This window comes from Caloenas nicobarica, chromosome 2, assembly GCF_036013445.1.
Source record: "Caloenas nicobarica isolate bCalNic1 chromosome 2, bCalNic1.hap1, whole genome shotgun sequence".
In the NCBI taxonomy this organism is placed as follows: Eukaryota; Metazoa; Chordata; class Aves; order Columbiformes; family Columbidae; genus Caloenas; species Caloenas nicobarica.
This window is the reverse complement of record NC_088246.1, coordinates 6,611,417-6,634,346: the sequence shown is the minus strand read 5'-3', so window position 1 is coordinate 6,634,346 and position 22,930 is coordinate 6,611,417. Positions and strand designations below refer to the sequence as shown.

The 22,930-nt window shown below is 41.7% G+C and overlaps 1 protein-coding gene across 4 annotated transcripts in view; it reads right to left on the bottom strand.

Annotated features, from left to right (window-relative positions):
* The window catches only part of LOC135984850 (sodium channel protein type 5 subunit alpha-like), a 226,460-nt gene that overhangs the window by 79,360 nt on the left and 124,170 nt on the right, over positions 1-22,930 (bottom strand). For all 4 annotated transcript variants that reach the window (XM_065627523.1, XM_065627522.1, XM_065627521.1 and 1 more), the window contains exons 15-16: positions 21,026-21,199; positions 19,246-19,602 (exon numbers count right to left, since the gene is read on the bottom strand). In XM_065627523.1, the coding sequence (XP_065483595.1) occupies positions 19,246-19,602; positions 21,026-21,199 (531 nt within the window). The remainder of the gene's footprint in view (positions 1-19,245; positions 19,603-21,025; positions 21,200-22,930) is intronic.

Here is a 22,930-nt window from a genome sequence, read left to right as displayed (position 1 = left end):
ACGTTTCAAGGATGGTACCTGCCTCCAGACTTGAGCACCAAAGCTTGAGGGTCTAATGAGGAATTTAAGCCCTATTTCAATTAAAAGAAATTAGTCATGTAGACAGTGGAGCCTGACCAAATACAGGTGGCCACGTTTGGGCTGCAGGCAGCTCCCAAAATGTAGTCATCCAGTGCCCACCGACCCGAGCATGTCCAAGTCATCCTGAGGCAACTGGCCGACACGACATACTAGCATGGGAGGTCAGTGCCTACTGGGAGACCAGGATGGACACCCTACAGTATCCCCAGTGATGCTATACAAAACTGAGCCAAGCCCTAGACCTCTGCAGACTGTAGTTGTACCTCAGACATCTTCTCCATTCATTAATACCTCCATGTGGGCACCCAAAGTTTGTTATCGGAAGCTGAATTTCATTCTATATTTCATTAATTCTGCCATCCACAGAATAACTTCTTTGCAATTTCTTGGTTTACTTTTCTGTATTTATTTTGGATGTTGAACTACAGTTACATAAGTCTATCTAGATACACCTGCAGGTGTATATAATAGGTAGTAACATTCTTAGTGTTGTTATTTACCATGGATTATTAAAGCAATGTTGTTTGCTTCCCAGAAATGCAGCTGACATTTTGCACAAAAAGCTATTTGCACTTCATGCTTTTAGCCAAAAATAAATCTCAAATATCATTCCCTCCTTCCTTTGTGAGCAGGTAACCTCAGAGGTGTGTTGTTGGGCGTTCAAATAAAGAGAACTGCGGTATAAGCACTTTTTGTTTACTTATTCTCCCCCATTTCACTGTACACTGCATTTTTCAGAAAAATATATGCTCAACCCATGACACACCACATTTCCTGTAAAAGGTTACTAATAATATCCAGTCATCCTGGTTGCTAACGCAATGCTTTCAGTTTAAATAAAAGCAAACTAAAGACTAATTCAGTTTTCAAAAGCAATGGCAGATTTGTATGTCCATATGGATCCCCTTAAAAAGAAATCCACTTTCCAGCGATACAGAGCAGTCAGTCTCTGAAAGCAAATCACTTTTTTGGTGCTTGAGGTTAGGAATCAAATGACAGAGACACTCAAAGAAACCCCAGCTCCTTCAGCATAATGATGTTAAGCATTTACCCTAACGATAGTACAGCATGCTTTGATGGGCTTCCTCACTTTTTCTTGCTTTTCCAAAGCTGGTGACACTGGTCGTGCTGTTATAAGTCACAAAGGATCAGATTCACCCAGCCTAATGTCAGGTGCCTCCCTGAGGTGCTTAAGCTGGAGGACTTTTCGTAGGATGTCTGTAGATGATGGAGATTGTCTGGCATCCCAGGAGATGCTGAAGAGCTGAACCGTCTCTGGCGGTGCCTATTGAAACCTAGGCCAGCTTGGGTTTAGTATCTTGCAGATAGATTAAAGTTAGGGCAGTTACCGATGCAGACCAGATACCTAACACAGAATCATAAAATCATAGAATATTTCAAGTTGGAAGGACCATTGGGTACAACTCCCTGACCCTCGCAGGACTACCTAAAACTAAATCATATATCATAAGAGAATCATAGAATGTCCTGAGTTGGAAGGGACCCACAAGGATCATCAATTTCAACTCCTGTCCCTGCATATGACAACCCCAAGATTCTCACCATGTGTCTGAGGCCGTTGTCCAGTCTCTTCTTGAACACTGTCAGGTTGGGGCCGTGACACCTCCCTGAGGAGCCTGTTCCAGTGTCCAGCACCCTCTGGGTGAAGAACCTTTTCCTCATGTCCAACCTAACCCTCCTCTGGCACATCTTCCTGCCATTCCCTCAGGTTCTATTGTTGGAAAACTAAGAGCATCATTCATGACTTGTCAAACCCAGCCAGGTGTCCAGAAAGTCTCTCTTGGTGTCAGTCTGGTACTCCATGCCCCAGGCCAGTGGTGGCCAACCTTTACAACCAGGCAACCTTCACCAGGTGAGAGGAGATCATGGATGCTTCAGCCCCATCCTGAGCAGAGCTGCAGCACACAGGTAGCAAGCCTGACATTGCACAAAGCCCTGCACCAGTTCTGTGGTCACAGCAAGTGAGGAGCACAGAGGCATAAAGTTGTGAAGCTAATTCCTATCTCCCTAGCCACGGGGAGAAAGCAGGCTGCTGGAAGGGCCGCTCCTCCCCAAGGAGCCCTAGGCAGGGGCTGCTGGTGGAGGCTGGGAGCCACATGTACTGCTGTGGTGGTTTGCCCTCTCAACTCCTCAGCTCCATCACCTCCTTTTGTTTTGACCATCACAGTAGAAAATTAGACAGTGTAATTTCAGATGACACATGATCAAACCCTCTTTAAAAATATCTGTCTACAAACTCTGTTGCTGAAGTTAAAATCCTTTTGGGTGGTGATTTTTTGAGTCACCATTCCTGGAGGTGTTTAAAAGATGTATAGATGAGAGATTCTTACGGACATGGTTTGGTGCTAGAGTCAGGTTATGGTTGGACTCGATGATCTTGAGGGTCTCTTCCAACTGAAATGATTCTATGATTCTATCCTAAAACCATGTGGCTACTCCTTCGTTTCCCTTCCATTCTTGTATTTACTTTGATTTGGCAAAAATGGAAGGATATACACATTTATGTGTTTTAACCTTCCACCTGTTATTCAGTCAGTGTCGAGCCCCTGCAATCCTTCTGCACTCCTGTGAATTGATTCAGCAATGCGTTCACTGCCCTACACTCTCACTGGGGTCACGCACTGTGCTGAATATGGGCTGAAAACCCATTGGAAAGTCCAAGGCCATTTCTGAGCAGATGGAAAATAATTCTGTATTTCATTCAGCTAGGAGCGAGCATGATGTTGCACCTGCCCAAGTTCAACGGCAGGGTTAAGCCGTCTCCAAAGTGAGGTCCTCAGCTACTGGTTCTGTTTGATTGCAGAGGATCACTTTTTCAGGCAAGAGGTTCAGAAAGCAGAGCGGTACAGGAGCTGTTCTCATGAGCACATGTTTGCTTGTAAGCCCACAGGACCCTTCGAACATCTGAAGATATTCAGATTGCAGCTGTGTATCGTCATCTCCACTGCAGGAGATGGGAGGATAGGAAGGACAGTTGAGGGCACATATGAGGGACCTGCATCACCTGAGGATGCTTCCCTGCGGATGAGCAATCTCCTAGGAGTCAGCTAAGCAGGTTTTTCTATAACAACAGGGACCAGAGCAGAAAACATGCCCTGTTGGTGAATCCTGTCATGCAAAAAAGCAAGCAGTTAAAACATATTGTATCCCTGTGGCAGCAAATTGTCATTTCTGTCACTCAGCTGCATAGAAAAGCCCAGGCAGAGCACCATGGTGAGGTACTTGCAAGGATCATCAAGGACTCAGATCTAATACTTTCTTTTTTTTTTTTTTTTTTTTGGTGGATAAAACAAGGCCCGTACAACTCAACCTATTCAAATCCACTTCTCTGGCAGTTCTTGTTAGACACAGACCAACTAGAAGCTCTTCAGGTATCTCCGATCAGCAGAAGAAACTGATTTTCTTCTGTACTATTTGTTTTCTGATGGCAGTGGACATCTGTACTGTTCTTTGCCCAGCACAGATGGGAAAGATGCAGTTTTCTCTTTGAAGACCTTGATGACTTCTAGAAAGCATAATACAATAATACGAACTATTTTATTTTGTTTACTGTAGCAAATCTATGAAGCTGCAAAGAAAAACTGCTCATACAAGGGGCTTTCACTGCATCAAGGAAGTGCGAGATTTAAGTTTAAGCCAGAGACCTATAATAAGAGGTCATCTAGTCTATCTCTCTGATACTGGAGGATTATTTCTTTCCTTGGAAATATATTTTCTAATCCTTTGTACATTTTCATCCCAGGGCAAAATTTACCAAGAGAGAGTACTCCTGCAAAAAGCAATTTACATGATCGGTTGTTTTCTGTATTCCCTTTTCTATTATTTCAGATATTTGTGCTGGGTTAAGAAGCTTATATCCTCCCAGCCCAGTTTCTCTTGATCCTGTAGTCAATCTCATAATCCCATTCTCATGATATCTTAGTTTGTCGCTGTCAAAATGATCATGATACCACAAGCATGGAGTGGGGTCCTCGTGGCCGGGGGCAGGTGGGAGAGAACACAGGTTGGAGCGGGATTGATCTCCTTCATGTTTCTTGCCCAATATCACATGGAAATGGGGATATGGATCTACCGTCCTGCAGCCAGACACATCCCCAAGTGGACTGTGTTTGATCCTACAAGGCAGGCTAGAAGTTGTAGATGAGAGATTTGTGGGGCACCATAGTACCAGTTTGTTCCAACAGGTATTTTTATCTACTCCATGTTAATCTCCTTGGTGAAATAACTGGTTTATCTGTTTAAATATAAATAACGGTATAAATAAATATAATAATATAAAAAGAAAACTAATAGAAACAATACACCAAACTCAGCTTATTTGCTATGTAAGATCCCTAAACTACCTAATGATGGTAATGAGAGCGGATGTTCTCCACAGGAAACAAAAATGGAAGTAATGTGGTAGGAACAATTCTCTCATACACAAACACAAAAATGGCTATAAGTTCAGTGATTCCATGTAAATTATTTAAATTTTCACTAAGAAGGAAAAGAACAAGGCCTGATGTTTTCCCCCTGTCCTCACAGCTACCACATGCATTTCACCTGCCCGTGCAGAACAGCACTCGCAGAGATTGCGCTTGAAAAGCTGAGCCTTGGGGCACGGCTGGCACTTGCACTCCCTTTAGGGCAGTCAAAGTCATCCAGGGTTCCCTTTATAGACAGGCGTGATCCAACCCATATGGCCAGAGGAGCTTGAGCTCAACGTGTCCCATCCTAAAAATGATGGTTGCACCAGGTGAGACTAAGGAGTAAAAATGTCTTTTCTCACTGTTGACTGTGAAGAATATGTGGTATTTACCATAAGGCCAGGAGTACTGCTGACCGTTCTCCACTGCTGGCATTGACATTCCTTTTCCCTGCAGTTTCAGCAGTCTCTTGTGCAGCGAGTGGTGTTGAAGCAGCACCAGGCAGAGAAGTGATAAAATCATAGAAACATTTTGGTTGGAAAAGACCCTTAAGATCATTGAGTCCAACCATAACCTAAATTTAGCACTAAACCATGTCCCTAAGAACCCCATCTACATGTCTTTTAAACCCCTCCAGGGATGGTGACTCCACCACTTCCCTGGGCAGCCTGTTCCAGTGCCTGACAACCCTTTCCATGAAAAAATGTTTCCTAATGCCCAATCTAAACCCTCCCTGATGCTGGATGGCAGCCGCGCTCACCCATGTTTGATGGTGTGTGCATGGGTGGGGGGGACGGTCACCCTATTTCTCGCTTCAGAGTTTAAAGGGGCATGTATAATTAACGGGACAGATTACTTGGTGCTGTTCTCAACACTTTACATAGGACTAAATCTCCTTGAGTAATGGAAGGGTAGATTAAGCCAATTAATTACACTTCAGAGCACCTTTGTGTCACATAGGAGTTTTTTGAGGTCACTTTAAGTTGCCATTCATCCCTCCCTGCTTTCAGTGGAGCTATAAAGCTGGACTAGCACCAGGGTATGTCAGACCTGACATGGGTACATCCTTTTGAGAGGGGGAGGCAGGCAAAGGGCACCACGTCAGCATTGCTCTTGCTGCCAGTCTGACATGCTGGACCACACGATGAAAATGCCTCTTTGGAAAGGAAGGTTGAACTGGGATGGGAGTCTGATGCTTCATCCTCCAGTCTTGCAAGGACCAGCCACCAGCCTCTGCCTCTCCTCACCCCCAGCTTCTGCAGCACCCCAAAAGCAGGCAGAGCGAGAGGACTTATGTCGTTTTCACTATGAAACACAACCCATGACACTTCTTACCACAACCTGGTGGATCCCTCACATTGCCAAGTCTTTTTCATTTTTCACCCACCTATGTTTGTATATACGTGTACACAAACCACACCACTCCAAGAGCTGGTCAAGAACTACGGAACTGAATTTAGATTTCTTTAGCTGATGACTTTCAGCGCTTTTTGAAAGTAAGCCCCTTAAAAGTATCAGAAGATGAGTCTCTGGAAACCAAGTGCTTCCTGACCAGAAAATCTTAGTCTCGATGAGAGGAGAGTGGGACAGTGAAGGGAGGCAGATAAATTCTTTCCACTACTGAAGCCACACCATAAAAACAAACATGTTCCCACATGTTTTTCTTCAGATATCAAAACAACACTAATTCATCAGCGTAGTAAGACATCCATCAGAACTGCTGTGAACTTCTCAAACTACTGTCTAGACAGACAAAATGTGGTATCAGTCAAGTCCAGTTGTGAACCTCTCCTAGTAAGACAGCTGCATTCACAATGTTAAAAGCTCAACATACCCCAAAAGCATTAGAGAAACTATGGAAAGTTTATTGATTACAAGCCAAGAGACAATTACCTTTGTGCTGAGTCAACAAAAGCGTTTAGCTGTCATGGTGATGAGGGTGTCAAGACAACTGGAGAGCAAGACAGACGGTACAGGCTTGGACTGACTGTACACATTTGAGAGTCTCCCAGTAAGGAGTTCGAAACACTCGTATTACCCCTGGAATATTTTCACTACTGAGATGCAAACAAGACCTCATCAGCTGCTCTCCTAATTATTATACAATGACCAGACACAAGAAAAAAGCCACTAATTTTGGAAGTTTAAGCTCTGTGGTGTTTTTCTAGAGACCACACCAGCCGTAACCCTGCACGGCTGGGCTCACAGGAGGAAAACTGTGTGGTCAAGGCAGAGCAGGATCCCTGGAATCATCCCTTTAAAACTCAGATCCTATATGCTCCCTGAGAGGGGGACACCCAGTCATGACCAAAGACTGTGTTTAGTTTTGCACTCAGCCCCCTCTTGGTCATCATGTCCCTTGGGCCACCAGGACTGAAGATTAAGAGGTAATTCCCATTCACACATGGCAGGAAACATCTGCGGAAAGGTAAAGGCCACAAAGAAATGAAAGGATAAAAAGAGAAAGAAAAACAGTGATAATGGCTATAGTAGTGAATGACTTCCCTGCATTGAATTTATTACACCAAAGCAAAATCAGTATGAGGGTAGGCCTGGAGGCAAGAAAATTAGAGAATCAGAGAGTCAAGAAATAATTAATATTAGTTTTCCTTTTTTTTTTTTTTTTTTTTTTTTAAATGAGGAGGGGAACGCTATTTCCTTTAAACTGTTACTTTCTAAGCCATTTCCTAGGTTTGCTATTACAACTTGGGCTTCATCACAGAATCACACTTTCATATTAAGTGAAATGTGAAAAAGACTCCTATTTAGTGAAAATTTGAGGGGCGTGTTTTGCAGGTGCAGATCCCTGGGAGGGCAGAACAGGGTGACAGAGCTTTCTGCCACCCGGGAGGGCTTCTTTCAGGAAAGCTGCAAAATAGATTTCTGCTAGTAATTTTGCACACTACGGAATCTCCTGCCTTCACAGCAGATGGCTGGGCTCGCAGCTTTCACATACCTCTGCTGGACAAGACAAGTGACTTAAGAGCAGGACAAAACTCTACCTTTCATTAGAGAAACAAGGCAGAAGGTTTTACCAGCAGTGCTACTGGTAACACATCCAAAACAAGAGCCACTCTGTATTTGCAAGACTGACACACGTGCCTCATTGCTGTCCTAAAAAGTGACCCATTTCCAATGCCACGATTGGCTCCTGGCTCCCACGGAGCTCCCACTCAGCACTCCGTCCCCTTTGGTCTCTGGCTTAGCTGTGGCCACTTCTGCAGGTTTCTTAGTTCTTCCCAAAGCCTCACGGAGATATCCTTGATCTTTTGCAAGGAAGGGAAGGAGGTGGATGTCCCCTCTTCCTGCAGTGTGTGTCTACAGGTAGAGCTGGTTCTGAGCTGTATTTTGCAGAGAAGTATCACTAAAATCAGAAGAAAAGCACTTCATGGAGGACTGGCTACCAGCATCCTTCAAGTCAAGTCTGTGCTCAACCACATGATCGAAGCAAACTCTTCTTTCCAGGCATGATGACCTCATCTTTGACTATTTTCTTATCTCAGGAAATACAAAAGGTATTTTGCTGATGTGGAAATTCGAAAATTATTTTATTTATTAATTGTATTCTGCGTGCCTGGCTGCAATCCCATGAAGTGGAGTTGTTTGAAATCTTCTGTAATGCAAGATGGACATAAAATTGGGGAAACAAAGGAGAAAGTTGGTGGTATAAGTTGTCCATAAGAGCATTTTTAGGAATTCATGCTTACTGCCAGCCTGCTAGAGAGGAGAAAGGAACCGAGAGCTAGGCAGCTAGACCGTTTTGCAATCCAAAAATTGCATCTGCAGTAGTAAACAAAGACAAGCCAAGACCTGTTCTCCATCCCTGAGGGCAAGCAGCTGACCTCCCTTCCCCACTCCTCCCCCAGCAGGTTTGTTCGTGGCTGCTGGTCCCAGACAGGGCTGTCCCCTGAATGCTCAGGCACCAGCTGCAACAGGGTGGCCCAGGGAATGTGCAAACCAAGAACAAGGAGGGATGCTCATAATGTTTGAGTTCATGCCCTGGCCATTTCATAGACACAACCACCTGCCTGTGTTTTCAAGCAGAGAGACATCGGCAGGCATTTTGCACTGGCTGAAACTACCAGAAATTGGATGGCATGACAATTAGATGTGGGACACCAGTGATTACAGGAGAGGAGAAGGGACATGGAAGTCCTCCTGGAAGAAACAGCCATATGAATGAGTTTGCGGCACAAAGAATATAAGAGTGCTCTTAGTCGAGTGGCTGCAACAAATGAGTGAGAGTGGCCAGGAAGAGAAGAGAAGAGAAGGGAAGGGAAGGGAAGGGAAGGGAAGGGAAGGGAAGGGAAGGGAAGGGAAGGGAAGGGAAGGAAAGAGAAGAGAAGAGAAGAGAAGAGAAGAGAAGAGAAGAGAAGAGAAGAGAAGAGAAGAGAAGAGAAGAGAAGAGAAGAGAAGAGAAGAGAAGAGAAGAGAAGAGAAGAGAAGAGAAGAGAAGAGAAGAGAAGAGAAGAGAAGAGAAGAGAAGAGAAGAGAAGAGAAGAGAAGAGGTGGTGGGGAGGAGGTAGCAAACAGAGGAAAAGGGAAACAAACTGAGAGTAGAACCGCTTGAAAAATGTCCATCCTCAAAGACAGATGTAAGTGCCTCTTTTTGTCTCCACGAAAATTCAGCACAGAAAATATCAACATTTTTAACAGTACAGTTGAGTTCAAGCCCTGGTATCAGTTAGCATGTACTCACTCACCCAGAAAATATGACCGTGACCCACAGAAGGCAGAGCTTCTGTACAACAAGTGGCTTGATCAAAAAATAAAATCACTTTTGCATTGAAATAATTACAAGAGTTTCAAAAGGCTTTGGGACAGAGACTTGGAATTTGCTTGTGTGTTGGGAAGGGTGAAGTCAAGATACACAATGAGATGGAGCTCGGAGAAGATGTCATAGAAGGCAAAAAGCCAAAGCAATGTTGAAAGAGGAGATTTGCTCAAGGCATGAGACTAGGAAGACTACAGCAGAGATATGTGGCAATGTCAAAGAGGGGATTACTATAATCAAGGCCAGAACTAACCAAAAAGAAAGAAAATGCAGTTTAGGCAGAAGAAAAGTAAAGGAAGGGCAGATCTGGGTTGTATTCAATGAGAACTAATTTAAACAAGAGTCTGGCTAGGGAAGATCCAAACAAAACCCTGTCAATGACATCCAGACAATCCTCGCAGTGACATTAATAAAAAGAGACACATTTAGTTGTACCTACCTTTGCACACTCTTGTCCAATTAAATTTGACTCAATGTCTTCTAGATTTTTAATAACTACCGAGCTATTAGCAAGAACTCAACAACTGACAAAACCTCACTTACACTATTAACCAAGGACAGACGTAGTACAAAAAGTAGGCAGTATTTTACCCTGCTGATGTCTACTACATTAACAGGGCTGCAGGTTTCATTTTGAAAACTCAGCTCCTCTTCAGTCTTCAGACTATGACCAAATCTCAACAAACAATACGCTAGTATCATCTTCACAAATAAAAATTTTATATGTACGTATACATATATATAGTGGATCCTATTAAAAATATTTCATCTTGTCAGCAGTTCATATAATGGAGTCAATGCTTAAGCAGTATTTTTAGAGAAAAATCTCTGACTTGGAAACACAATTAGAACAAAAGGCATAAGGATGGTTTCCAAGTGGCAGGTTGATTGAACTAATGTATTAGCATTCCTCTTCCTCCATATTTCTAAATCATCTCACACCCATGAAGGTTAATTAATGGGAGATAATTTTCATATTCCCTGATAAACATACCTACAGAAGACCACTAGCATTATGATCAGATTCTGTTCCTCTCTGATACACGCCAGGGACTCATTTATAGATCAAAAAGCAATACTTTCAATTCTACTGATGCAAATCTGCACCAAATGCCAAAATCTGTCACAGCTCACCAATGAATCTCATTTGGATTATTGTTTTTGGGAATTCCTTACTTCACAGATTTAAAAAGAGCCTTAGTCTGAGTTTTGTTTTCAGCCTCCTTTGAGCTGCTTCAGAAAAAAAAGCTTGCTCCTCTTCTGTACACCAAGTTTTATTAGGGTTTTGGCTATTTGTATTTAAAAAGATTTACCCCTTTGTGGATGGATGTTGCAGGGAAAAATTGGCAGTTTTGAGTATAGATTCAACATGGACACCATATAGTACCTTGAAACAGGAACCGAACACACTTGTCCCCTAATACAAGATGTGTGCTCAGATTTTAGTCACCAAGTGCCAAGATTCGACTCTTCAGAAGAAACAACTGAGCCTGTGGCAGGATACAGAAACTCATAAATCTGGAGTGACAGAAGGAAGCAGATTACTTTTTCGGAGTACATTTTGAATGTAGTTTCTCCTCCCAGTAACTCATATGAGGATGAAAGATTTCCATCTCTGCTAGGAGTCATCAGAGGCAACTGGACTGATTGACAGTTGGTGTCAGGATCTATCTTTTTGATTCATCACATGGTGCTATCTCTGGTGAACCTTCTATGATTGTTGGGGATGTTTAATACTTAAGTAGATACAGCCAGTTTTTCGGTCAAAAGCAACAGCTACCTGAGTGCTCCACTTCCCAGACACCGCTCAAGCAAGGATGGATAATGGGAAATACAAATAGCAAAAATTGCTTCAGGACACACGGACTATGCAGGTAGCTGGCATGAAAGCTATGGAGAAGCTGGGAAACGTGCTGGGGTTTAGCTGCTTTCCTCTGAGGTCTGAATTCTCCAGTATCACACTAAATTTATCTGCTGCCAGCCATAAGCATACATCAGTAGAAGCAAAAAAGATGGTAACCTGTTGACAGTTGTTTTGATTCTATTTTGCGTGTGTCCCCTAATGTGCTTATTCATGTATTCTGGGCTGCTCTTCTGCAAAGCTGCACGTGACTCGAGAAAGAGAATTCGCCTCCCTTATATAAGTTCCCAAAGTTGATGAGACAGACTCAAATGACACTTCCATTTCTTGCTAATGATCCCTTGGGCTCTCTGGCTACTTTCAGACCCTCTAACTCTCTAGCCCCCATCTCCAGTATTCCCCCAGCTCTCATTACGGCTCCTGCAGCTTTCTGACGAGTCCTGCTCCTCGGCGCACCCTGCTCGTCGCTTTGCAGATTTTGTGTGTCCTGACGATGACTGTTACTGACATGCCTATTCTCGCCTGTTTGTCATAGTGGCCTTCTCAGCTGATGTAACCAAAACACAAGCGCACATTTCCAGAACGTTGGGAACTGCTGAAAGAGCAGATAAGGCAAACAAAGGCATCCAGGACACAAACATGGGAGGGCAGAGAGAGCAGAGGGAAGGTAGTGCTCATGCAAAACTTAGGACAACCTGAACTTCTTATTGAATCTCCTGTGGATGCACATTTCCTTGAAAAACACAATTCTTCCCCAGCCTTATACAGTTGTATCTTATTCCCTCTTCTTTCCACTGTGCAAGAAGTGGAACTGGTGGGCCCCAAGGAGAGTACCTGCCTGGTGGTAGAAGTATAAAGCTTGAGGATACAGACCTTTACTCTGGTTTGAAAAATCAGAAAAACCCTAAAACCCAGAATGTTTTAACTGGTGTTTGTAATATCTTCTCCCCAAACTTGCTTTAATTTCCAGCAAGCAGATCTAACCTAATATTTGCAATTAGGAGCTACACCATATTTTAAAATAACCGTTCATTTATATTAATCACCAGATACAATACAAATACTACATTTCCCTCCAAGGAGATTAACCTTTATTCACAAAGCAGATGTCTTCAGTGGCCTCAATGAATAAGAGTATGTTTGGCATTAAAAGAACAAATAATTACTTGATTCAGGGCAGCAAGTCTCATTACGACTCTTGAGTTGTACATTTCTCTAGGGATAGACAATAAAAACTATGAAAATGGGACTTTGGTAGTTCTAGATTTGTACATAATTTGAAAATAAGAAGATAGCTGGAAAAGTGCTATCATATGTCATCAGTGTTCCATTTTCATTAACTTATTGGTATAAGAAATCTTAATGAATGAGGCCTCATTCCTTTGGGGTAAAGCAAACCTTAATCACCCTGTAAAAAGTTTCATGGGCTTGAAATGCTCTCGTGTAACGATTAATGTCTTTTAAAAACGTCAGTCTTGATGTTGCTTCCCTCAGTGACAGTCCCTTCATGTTACGCAGAAATACAAGTCTCATCTGAAGACCTCCTTTTACCATCATAATATGCTTTGGCCATCTGAGCTCTCTAAAAGTAAAATTGTAATCCACTTTTACCTAGGCCTGTTAGACGCCTAGGTATTTTGCTATTACTTGTGATTTTACCACAAGGGACAGTGATAGTCCTCTATATCACTTTCATTTAAGCAAAGAGAAAACCTGACACATCACCATAAAACTCTTTCAAGCCTGGTCATGATCTGCTGAGAAATTTGCAGTGATGGAGATGTATCAGTACTGAGTGAGACAGGGCTTCATGGCTACTTCTACACTAATAAATTAAATGTGCCCAGGAACATTTTTCTGGCACTGGGGACAAATGTAAAAAGATCATCTTGCTCCATATTATTAAACTTCTTTGTACCCTGCACTGACCACAAACTTTCAGCTGGGATGGTTCCTTGCCTGTGAAACTCCTGTACAGTTGGCCACCGGATGGATTCCCACAAGGTGGGCTACCAGTTCTCCTACGTAGGTGGCCACATGCACTCTCTCTTATGTTCCTCGATTAGAGGTCACGGTGCTCATGTAGTAGCACTCAGTAATTAACTCTAGGAAATGGTTTTATGTAAAAACAAAGTCCCCATGCTGAAGACCATAAAATGCAAATAGCAGCCCCATCTTGCATGTTTATACACTATACATCACAGCTACCTCTTTTGTGAATTTTTTGTTCTGTTTTCTTGACCGCAAACACCAAACTAAAGGCAACATTAGCAAATAAAGAAAAACAAAACAAACAAACAAACAAAAACAAGAAAGCAAATAAATCTAATCAGAGTTAAACATTTACCACATGCCTTTACTTTGTTCTTAATGTTGAAAAAATAGGCAGGAAAGAAAACAATTTATCTGGATAGACACAAATTTGGAGGCACACACAGAAACTGATTTTGCCTCACTGTAGGGTTACAGCCATAGCTAGTAAGTGTTAGATAGCCACATGGAACTCAATGACTCCTTATTTTACTTAGGGTCTGTCACTTAGGAAAATTATTAGGACAAGAAATTGCTGTGATTTTTTCCTCACAGACTAAGCTTCATATATACCTGTTGTCACTTCTCTTCCCCACCCAAAAAATCCTCTCCATTCCACACTTCCCTCTTGCACACCTGCCAGGCCAGGATCTGTGCTAAACAGCCCTTCATCCCTCTCACCCTTCTCCTCCTTCTAGAACATTTATTCCCATCCATGTCATACTGGTGGTGCTCAGGACAACCTTCCAGCGGCGGGGAGGGAGACTCTCGTGGAAGAACATGTGGAAGTGGAAATGCTAAGAAGTTATGCAGTGCTGACATTCCTCATAACTTCATTTCTTTCTTTCTCACCCTGCTACAGAAGCATGCCTCTGTCAGAACAGGTCTGGTCGTACGTCATTTTATCAACAGATTTTGGCTGTTGAAGATCAAAATGATGACGAATGAGAACTAATGAGGTTTTCTTGGCATCTAACCAGTTTAAGAATCCACAGATTTTAACCTGATGGAGGTTTAGCAGCATTTTCCCAGAACATCTCTTCAAGGAACTGTTCTGCGCTGACCTGTAGGAAAGGCATGTAGAGAGGAACAAACCTCTTTTTTCCAAGAACGTGACATTTCCAGATTTCTGTGTGCCACAGTCACGGGCCATGATAAAACAGAAAAAACATCCATTAAGGCTGCCTGAGATGTGGAAGCAGAATAAAAGGATGTATTCCAGGAGTATCCGACCTTTTCAGATAAAGTTTCCAGCGTATTTAACCAAAGTAGGTCGCTTCGAATTTCATCCAAACCATGCTGAGCAGCTCTGGTGCTGGGTACTCAAACTGGCATGGGAAGACAAGACTGGAAGGTCCTCTTGGGCCACCAAGTCAAGCCTCCTCCTAACATTTCTTCACAAAGTAGTCAAGCTCTATCTCACACACTGCTATTTTGGGGCTAGTCAGTCTTCCTGGAAAATCCTCCTAAACAACCTCACCGTGCTTATAGTCAGGAACCTCCTTTCCAATCCCAGCCTAAAGGTACCTACAGTGATTTATACTCTGTTGTTTTGTGATGTGCAGTATCCTGCAACTTAAACTGCTCTCCTCCTAGGCCTAGTTCTGCATTCCTCTCATCAAATTCTTATTCCCATACTGTGCTTTTCCCAATAGTACTTAATCCTTCTTGAGCATCAGTCATTAATGCGGTGTATTACACATTCAGTATTGCAGATCACGGTGCAACAGCATTCGTACTCTCCTTCCTCCTCTGTAATTACCTTTCCTGATATGTATTACAATCTCGTTCAATTTTTTAATGGGTGCAATGTATTGGTATATTGATACATCGAAACATTGTATTGCCTCAGTCAGCCAGAGCGTTATGTACGTGAGGATATCTACGGCTGAGTTTGCCTCCCAAGACTTCAGGGGCAGAAACAGGTACTTTTAGGGTCTATTTAATCTGATGTATTTCAGATGTCTTTTTAGGTAAGGTATTTTGTGACTTCACAAACTCCGTTAACCAGATCTGACTACAAAGGCACCTCCATGCAGTTATCTCAGATATAGATGTCCACAGTGGTTGATACGCATACTTTTATTATCCTCTCGAACATTTGCTGTTGGTAACCTACTTGGTCATGGCATAAATTCTTAAATAGAGCTGAGTGCATAACCTTACAATTTGTATTGTGTAATTACATGCATTGCACATTAATTCAATGATAATGGTTTTGCAATTGCTCCTATAGGATAGACTGATACCCTAGAAATTGCTGGTTCTTTCTGCCTCTGTGTGATCAGAAAATGTCATTAATACTTTCCTGAGTAAATAGCATTTCCATGGATAGTAGACAAGAAAAAAAGCCTAGGACTCATCCTAAGAGACCTCTTCCAGCTTTGTATTTTGCCTTTCAAAAAAATTCTGAAGATGTCACTTCCCTGGTTACAGACTCTACGTCTTGGCACGCTTGTGACTCCAAGAGACAAAATCCACCATGGAAACGCAGCAGTGGATTACCAGCTTGTGGTGGATTGGGGAATGGTGGTGGATGTGCCATGGAAGTACCAGGGATGTATGTAAATCAGAGGTGAGACAACAGCAGTGCCGAAACTCAGCCCTGAGGGTGAGTTAATCACTGCAGCTCTTAGCTTGGGGTAACACTGATGCTTTTTGGGTGCTGTTTATGTCATAAACAGTCAAATCAGAGCATGAGCAAAGACAGTGAGTGCCTTTCTGCCCTGTGTCAAGTTGTCCTTCACCCGGTGGCACTTCAGGAGAAGCTGGTAGAAAATAGGCTTCATTTGGGGAATTATTTTCCTGCATTCTTCTCTTGTGATAGGACAAGGGGTGACGGTTCTAAACTAAAGGAGGGGAAGAGTCAAGCTAGACACCAGGAAGAGGTTTTTTACACTGAGAGTGGTGAAACCCTGTCCCAGGTTGCCCAGAGAGGTGGTGGATGCCCCATCCCTGGAGACATCCCAGACCAGGCTGGACGGGGCTCTGAGCAACCTGAGCTGGTGCAGATGTCCCTGCTCACGGCAGGGGTGGCACTGGATGGGCTTTGGAGGTCCCTTCCAACCCAAACTATTCTATGATTCTATAGGTGACCAGCAGAAGAATAAAAGGGTGACCTTGCCAGTGTACGTCATGCACACACAATGAGGTTGGAAGGTTGTAGCTTCCATGATTGAAGTGTCAGTTTTATTCATGCACATGGTTACCACTCATTACACAAAATTATCCCCCGAGAAGTGGCTGTGTCATGCCCAATTCTCGCATCGGCTGACCCAGCAGAGTAGGGGGCACCAGGGAGAGCCTCACTGCAAAAATCCCCCTTTATCTTCTTAATAATTCCTGTCTCAGTGACTTTCCTTATTAACCTCAGTAACATAAATGTACGTAGGAAATATTTTAAGCCCTTTACAAAACTTAACAGTAAGCATAATTATGCAGTTAGTGATTTCAGAAGCTCTTTCTTACAAATGAGGGAGAAACTATTTTATTATCTGTCTGGTTTGGTTTTACCTTCCAAAGCGGCTTCAATGACTCCAAAAATGCCTTCTGACAATAGTAGCACAGTGTTATTGTGCAAAAGGCAGTTACACAGCACATAATTTTCCAACTATGCTGCAAAGTTTAGTTCTTTGAAGATGACTCAAATACCAGCTCACCAGCAATAAACATAGTTTCATGTGGCACTGTGCTGGTCCAAGACATCTTCAGGACGTACGAATACAAGCCAAAGATTTAAGATTTACTAAGATACCTTTCAACATCTGGACTGCTCTAACATGAAATTGCCCAGGGCACTTACTAACTTTCCTAGCTTTTCTTCCACTATTCCTCTGAATTTATGTTACTGAAGCTTGGTGGGACCTGCAAACAACATCACTGACCATACCGCAGAATCGCAGCGGTTTTAACTCTTCCAGCACCAGTCTGCAGCCATCACTTTTACAGTAAAGAGCAGATCTGGGAAAGTGACCACAGACACTACCATAAGTACTGGCATATGTGACAGATAAAAGTATTTAATCTAGATGAGTGTGCAGATCTGCTACACAGAGAAAAATGCTGTAGGATTTCCTCCACACCTTCAGATACTAAGAAAGCATTCAGAATCCAAACGAGATATAACGAGGATAATGTTTTTTCTTATCAGAACTGACTCTTGAAATGCAGAGGAAGAATGAGCATCTCAGCAAGTTAAAAGAGAAACTCTCCTGGCAGGGATTGCAACCCAGTTACAGGTAAAAGATTTAGCACTCGAGCCTTCTAATTTTGAAGGGTTCATGGTGCTTTTTGGGTACTGGAAGTTTTGCATGTGATGATATTCAGCAAATAAGTGAGTTTGGGAGTTCAATGCACTCTCAGCGAGGAAAGCAAGAATTGTGTTGATGCCAGAGGAATAAGGACCTTTTCTGTACCTGCTAATCAACCTCCTGAAATCTCTGTGTAACACAGTTGACACAGGATGACTCTCATGATTCAGAATCTGTTGTTCTTTTCACACCTATGAATCATTTCCTCTCTCTTTTTTTTAGTGATATACAGACAGTAATCAATCCTATTCATCAGTCAGTGCCGCATGCTTACTGCCTGAAAAAGATAAAGCTAGCATTTTTGCTTTCAGCTGACCAGTAACTACAGCTTATCCAGGCTCAAAGAGGTTTTCAATATCTGGTTTTACACCTGAGACAGACTTTTTTGAGCACTGAAGGTTAGATAAATGTAGATAATGTTAATGCGATCTCTGCTGAATCAGATTTCATATTTAACAGAATTTATGCACATTGACGAGTGTTAATTTCTAAGTGCATCAGATGTTGCAAATTCACATCTTTCAATAATCCACGAATATTTCAAATGTTAACATTTTCCCCAGAATGTACCACATCTTATTTTCAGGTTTCATTATCATACACAGAATCCATTGCTTAATGGCAGGAGAAGATTAATTTTCTGGATCACACGCTAAACTCTCCAACAAGAGATGCAGAAATTAATAATTTGCCCCAACTCCTCTATTCACATTTAGCTCCAAGAAAAATCTATAAAAAGGGGAAGTCAGGGAAAAAAAACATACCTAATCTGCCACTTTCTGAGTAATCATAGTTTAATGTTTGGACTTTATATTAAAAAAACCCCGATGAAATATAATTTGCTTTTGCAATATAACATTTCAGTGGAAACTGTTAAAACATAAATTAATGTAAACAAAACAATGTGCTCTGTTTTTCTATAAGATATTTCAATAACTTTTCTACTCCAGCAGCTGAGAACCAAAACATTGGGTACTTAAAAGCATAACTACCACTAAATGCAATTGATAGCAAAACCCAACCTTTTTTTTTTTGTTTTTTTTAATAGCAGCATCTACTATTAAACAACTCACTACATAAACAGTAAGCCCATTAGAGCCACAATGTCAAAGATGCTCTGTAAGCTGAACAGGCAAAACATTGCCACAATGACTGTGAGCCAGCAGAGCGCTCCATAAGATGTCGACAGGGAAAGACAATTCAGTCTTAATAGGTTCAGAGCTTATGTAAGCCACGCTTATGGGATAGTCTATTAAAAAGGCAAGTGAGCAAGTGACATTGCTGTAAACACAGCATGCAGCTTCCTAGAACATGTAGGATAAAGACATTCAAAACTTCACTCAAAGACACTGTGTTAGTTGTAAGGTTCACATGTTTTGGATCAAAAATGACAGGAAATAAAAATATCTCCTGAAACAGTGACAGCTGAGGTGATATTTACTTCTGTAAAGAGATCTGGAATCCCTTCAGCTCCAAGAATGGCTTCAGAAACAAATTAATTATGACCGGCCCATATGCCTTTCTTCTAGTAAAACATGACTTCTTTCACAAAAAAAATAGTAAGCCTTCATTCCCAATCAGTAATGAAATGCTATCGATTTTGTACTTGGATGTGAACAAGTTTCTCTGGGTGACAACTTGGTTCATCAAATTAAACCCATGGAGCAATGTGAGATTTGCCATTTCTGGATTTAAAAAAATGGTATATTTTCACACACCCACCAGGAAAGGAAGAAGTAAAACATCTTGAGAACTCACCACCAGGTTTCCTATCACCATGACCAACAGGAAGACGAGAAGGCACAGCGGCTGCCCAGCTACTTCCATGCAGTCCCACATGGTCTCGATCCACTCCCCACATAAAATACGGAAGATGATGAGAAACGAGTGGAAGAAATCATTCATGTGCCACCGTGGCAAATTGCCAGTCGTGCTTATCTTCTTCACATTGTCCATGTAGCTTTTCCCAAAAAGCTGCATTCCTACCACGGCAAAAATAAAGACGATGATTGCCAGCACAAGAGTGAGGTTTCCGAGGGCGCCCACCGAATTACCAATGATTTTAATGAGTGTATTTAAGGTCGGCCAGGACTTTGCCAATTTGAAGACTCGCAGCTGTGAACAAAAACATAAACAACAGTGTCAGTTCACAGAAGCAAGAGAAATTTTAGCTGATGAATTATTAAAGTGGGTGACACATGAAAGATGTTAAATGCCACAGTATATGCAGTACAAGGTGATTTTAGCCATACTTGCTGTTAACCCCACTACATCTATTAATAAAATATCAGCTGAGCTGCTTAGATGAGAATTAACCTTCCCAGAGCTATGCTCTGCCTTGTTATACAGATGTGCTTTTAGAGGCTCATTCCCCCAATATCACGGTGGGGAGAGGATGGAAGGAGGAAATCTCAGGTCTTAACATTTCCTTTTACGTTGCTTTTCCTCTTCAAATTAAACAGTCTGGCAGGCATCTGGGGGAAGGGGTTTAGGGTTTGATCCTACAACGACAGAAGCAACTCCTCTGTGTTTCCGAGCAAGCTTCAGCCAGCTGCTATTAGCTGTTAGTTCCCAGGGTGAAAATCACCTCTGTGCTGAGGATCACGCAGTCTATGCACAACCCACGTCCCACTTAAAACCTATTTTAAGGATATAAATGGTTCCTAGCCGTTGTGCTGTGTTTTCAACTGAAGGCTTAATTTCTGCCCTATTGAAGAGGGATTGCTCAAAAACTGACAGGAGACTCTCAGGACCTAGCAGCAGCGGTGAAAAATTAGCATTTTCGAGCAGTCCAGAGAATTTTAGGGAAAAAAAAATTTAAAAAAAGGTCTTCCGCTAAATATAACCATAACAGTTTATTTTTCTGGTCTTCACAAATCGTGCAACCATATCATGGCCAGAATGATTAGCATGGACATCCTGGTACATGAAGTGCAACGCAAATGTCAGGCTGGCAAGGAAACTACTTTTCTGTTCCAGTATGTCAACAGTCTCTCATTAATAGAATACCACTATCCCAGGCATAACAAAGGAGCTGACAGCTAAGGAGTTCCCGTGAAAGATGCTATGTTATGCTGATCAGTTCTAGAAAAAAAAAATCATTCCGTGAATAATTCAAAGACATTTTCTTTTGACAACATTTAAAAGAACGGTGGCATGTTTATAACATAATATAGGAATAGCAACTTCTAAAACAACGAGTTACTGGCTCTTGTATTTCTTGGGCTATCAATTATCTGCTGACTATGCTAACAGGTGTACAGGTATAAAATGGCAGATTTTTATTACAAATTGGAACTCAAACATTTTAAGTGTGCTACAAGTACCTGGCACAGATAGAAGGAATCAAATTATGTTCTCATTTACCCTGATGTAAATCTGGAACAATTCCATTTATCCCGCAGCCTATAATTAGTGTCACGTACTGTTCAAATTAAAGTCTTTATCGGCAGATGTGCTTGTAAGAAAATATGTTGCATTCATGTCAGAGTTAATATGTAATAAAAGAAGAGGGGTAAGAACAGAATAAGACTGTTACCAATCGAAAGGAGCGTAAAACAGACAGGTTTCCCATGCTGGACAAACCCAGTTCCATCAGGCTTAGTATAACAATTATGCTGTCAAAAATATTCCAGCCCTGCTGAAAATAGTAGTAGGGGTCAAGGGCAATTACTTTGAAGATCATTTCTGCTGTAAAAATCCCAGTGAAGACCTGCAGAAAGAAAATATGAAGTCAAAGTAACTTTTTAAGCACAGCTCTTTGCTCGTAGACTTTCCACTGGTACAGCTGAACACAGCAGAACGCAAAAACATTTTAATAGCAAATACTCTGTTTTGTCGCGGCTGATTCTTTATCCTTATTACAACTTTGTCTAGTCTTTTCACAATAATATTCGATACTGCCATAAACTTACAATGACATCTGAGTTCAAGCTCTGGTTTGGAACACCCATTTCCATCTCCTTCCACCACCTGAATAATCTCAGTGGTAGAAAATAAAATGTAAAGGTGCCTTTTATAAAGGTTAAATCTATTCATTTCAGTGGAGAAACCCAAATGAATAGAGTGGGAGTGTTAAAGGGGTATTTGGGTTGTAGTGTACCTGCTGTATTATCCTTTTTATTTTGTTATTATTATCAATACCAGGGAAACACAAGCCTCCAGTCATTCTGAGGTTATTACTGGCAGCAAAGGTGATTATAAACTCTTAATCTGAGTCCTAGTCTTTTTTTAACAATAGTCATGGCAATTTTCTTTTCACAGTATCTTGGGAACATACTGCTTATCTATGACCAAGTTCAAATGTTGTATGGTGGAACTTCTAATTGGAACATTTTTCTTTAAAACGACATATAAATATTACCTATGAGGCAAAGGGAGAGAGAAAGGGAAGGCTGCTGACAGCAATTTTAGTTTTAACATATTTCTGCAAAGTATCTCAGAGAATCAGCTCTTGTCCTTTCCCATGCCCTCCTTAAGTAACAGTTTAAATGCACAACACAAGGCTACAATCAACTTAAATTGACAAAATGTGGGCACTGAGTTCTTAATATACTATTTTATTTTTGTTCCAAGGCCCAGTACAAGCTGCACAGAGCTTTATGTTTCTGAAAAATTGTCTATTGTACATTTGTATTAAAGCACGTGGTTTTCCATGAAACAATCAACATTAATGCATTGTGTTGGTCAAAAAAGGGAGGGGAATCCAGAGCTCACATATAAGTAAGATACACTCAAGGAGGAAAATCTTCCTTCCAATAAGCTGAATATTTGCAGCGTTATCCCAGCAAAACTGATCAACTCTGAGCAACAAGAGATGAGAAACCCATTAAGGCATGGAAAGCTAAAGTTAAGATTATATAATTATGATATTATGGAATAAAAATACATTATCATAGCCTGCATTTGAGGTATGCTTGGCTTTACTCTGTAAAGCTTCAGGAACGAATTCTTCCAAGCGGCCATTTTATACAATTCCTTGTGTAAAATATCTTTTCTTTCTCATCAGGAAAATAATACCTTGGACTGCAACAACACATTGGGATAAAACAACATCCAGTCACCATCTCGTACCAAGAACCCAACTCAACAACCTGTCTCATGTTTCTCACTAGCCAACAATTTCTGAGTCACGGTGGTCAGAAGTACCAAAGATTCCCGCTAGAATGCTCCAATTTCCCTTAGGACAGAGAACAAGACAAAACTGGATGTCTGGGAAATTGTATCCAAGGGACTGTCTTTAAAACCACAATGCCACGCTGTGTGCATTATGCAACCATCTTGCTGAGAAATGACTCAGGAGGATCACTTTCTTTGCCTGAATCATTTTAATCAATAGCTTTCTGAGAAGGAAATGTCACAGTGAGATAGAAAAATGTCCGTGCCTTCCTAAAGGCGTCAGGAACCGTGTACGTGTACCAGCAACGAATTTCCAAGGGCGGAA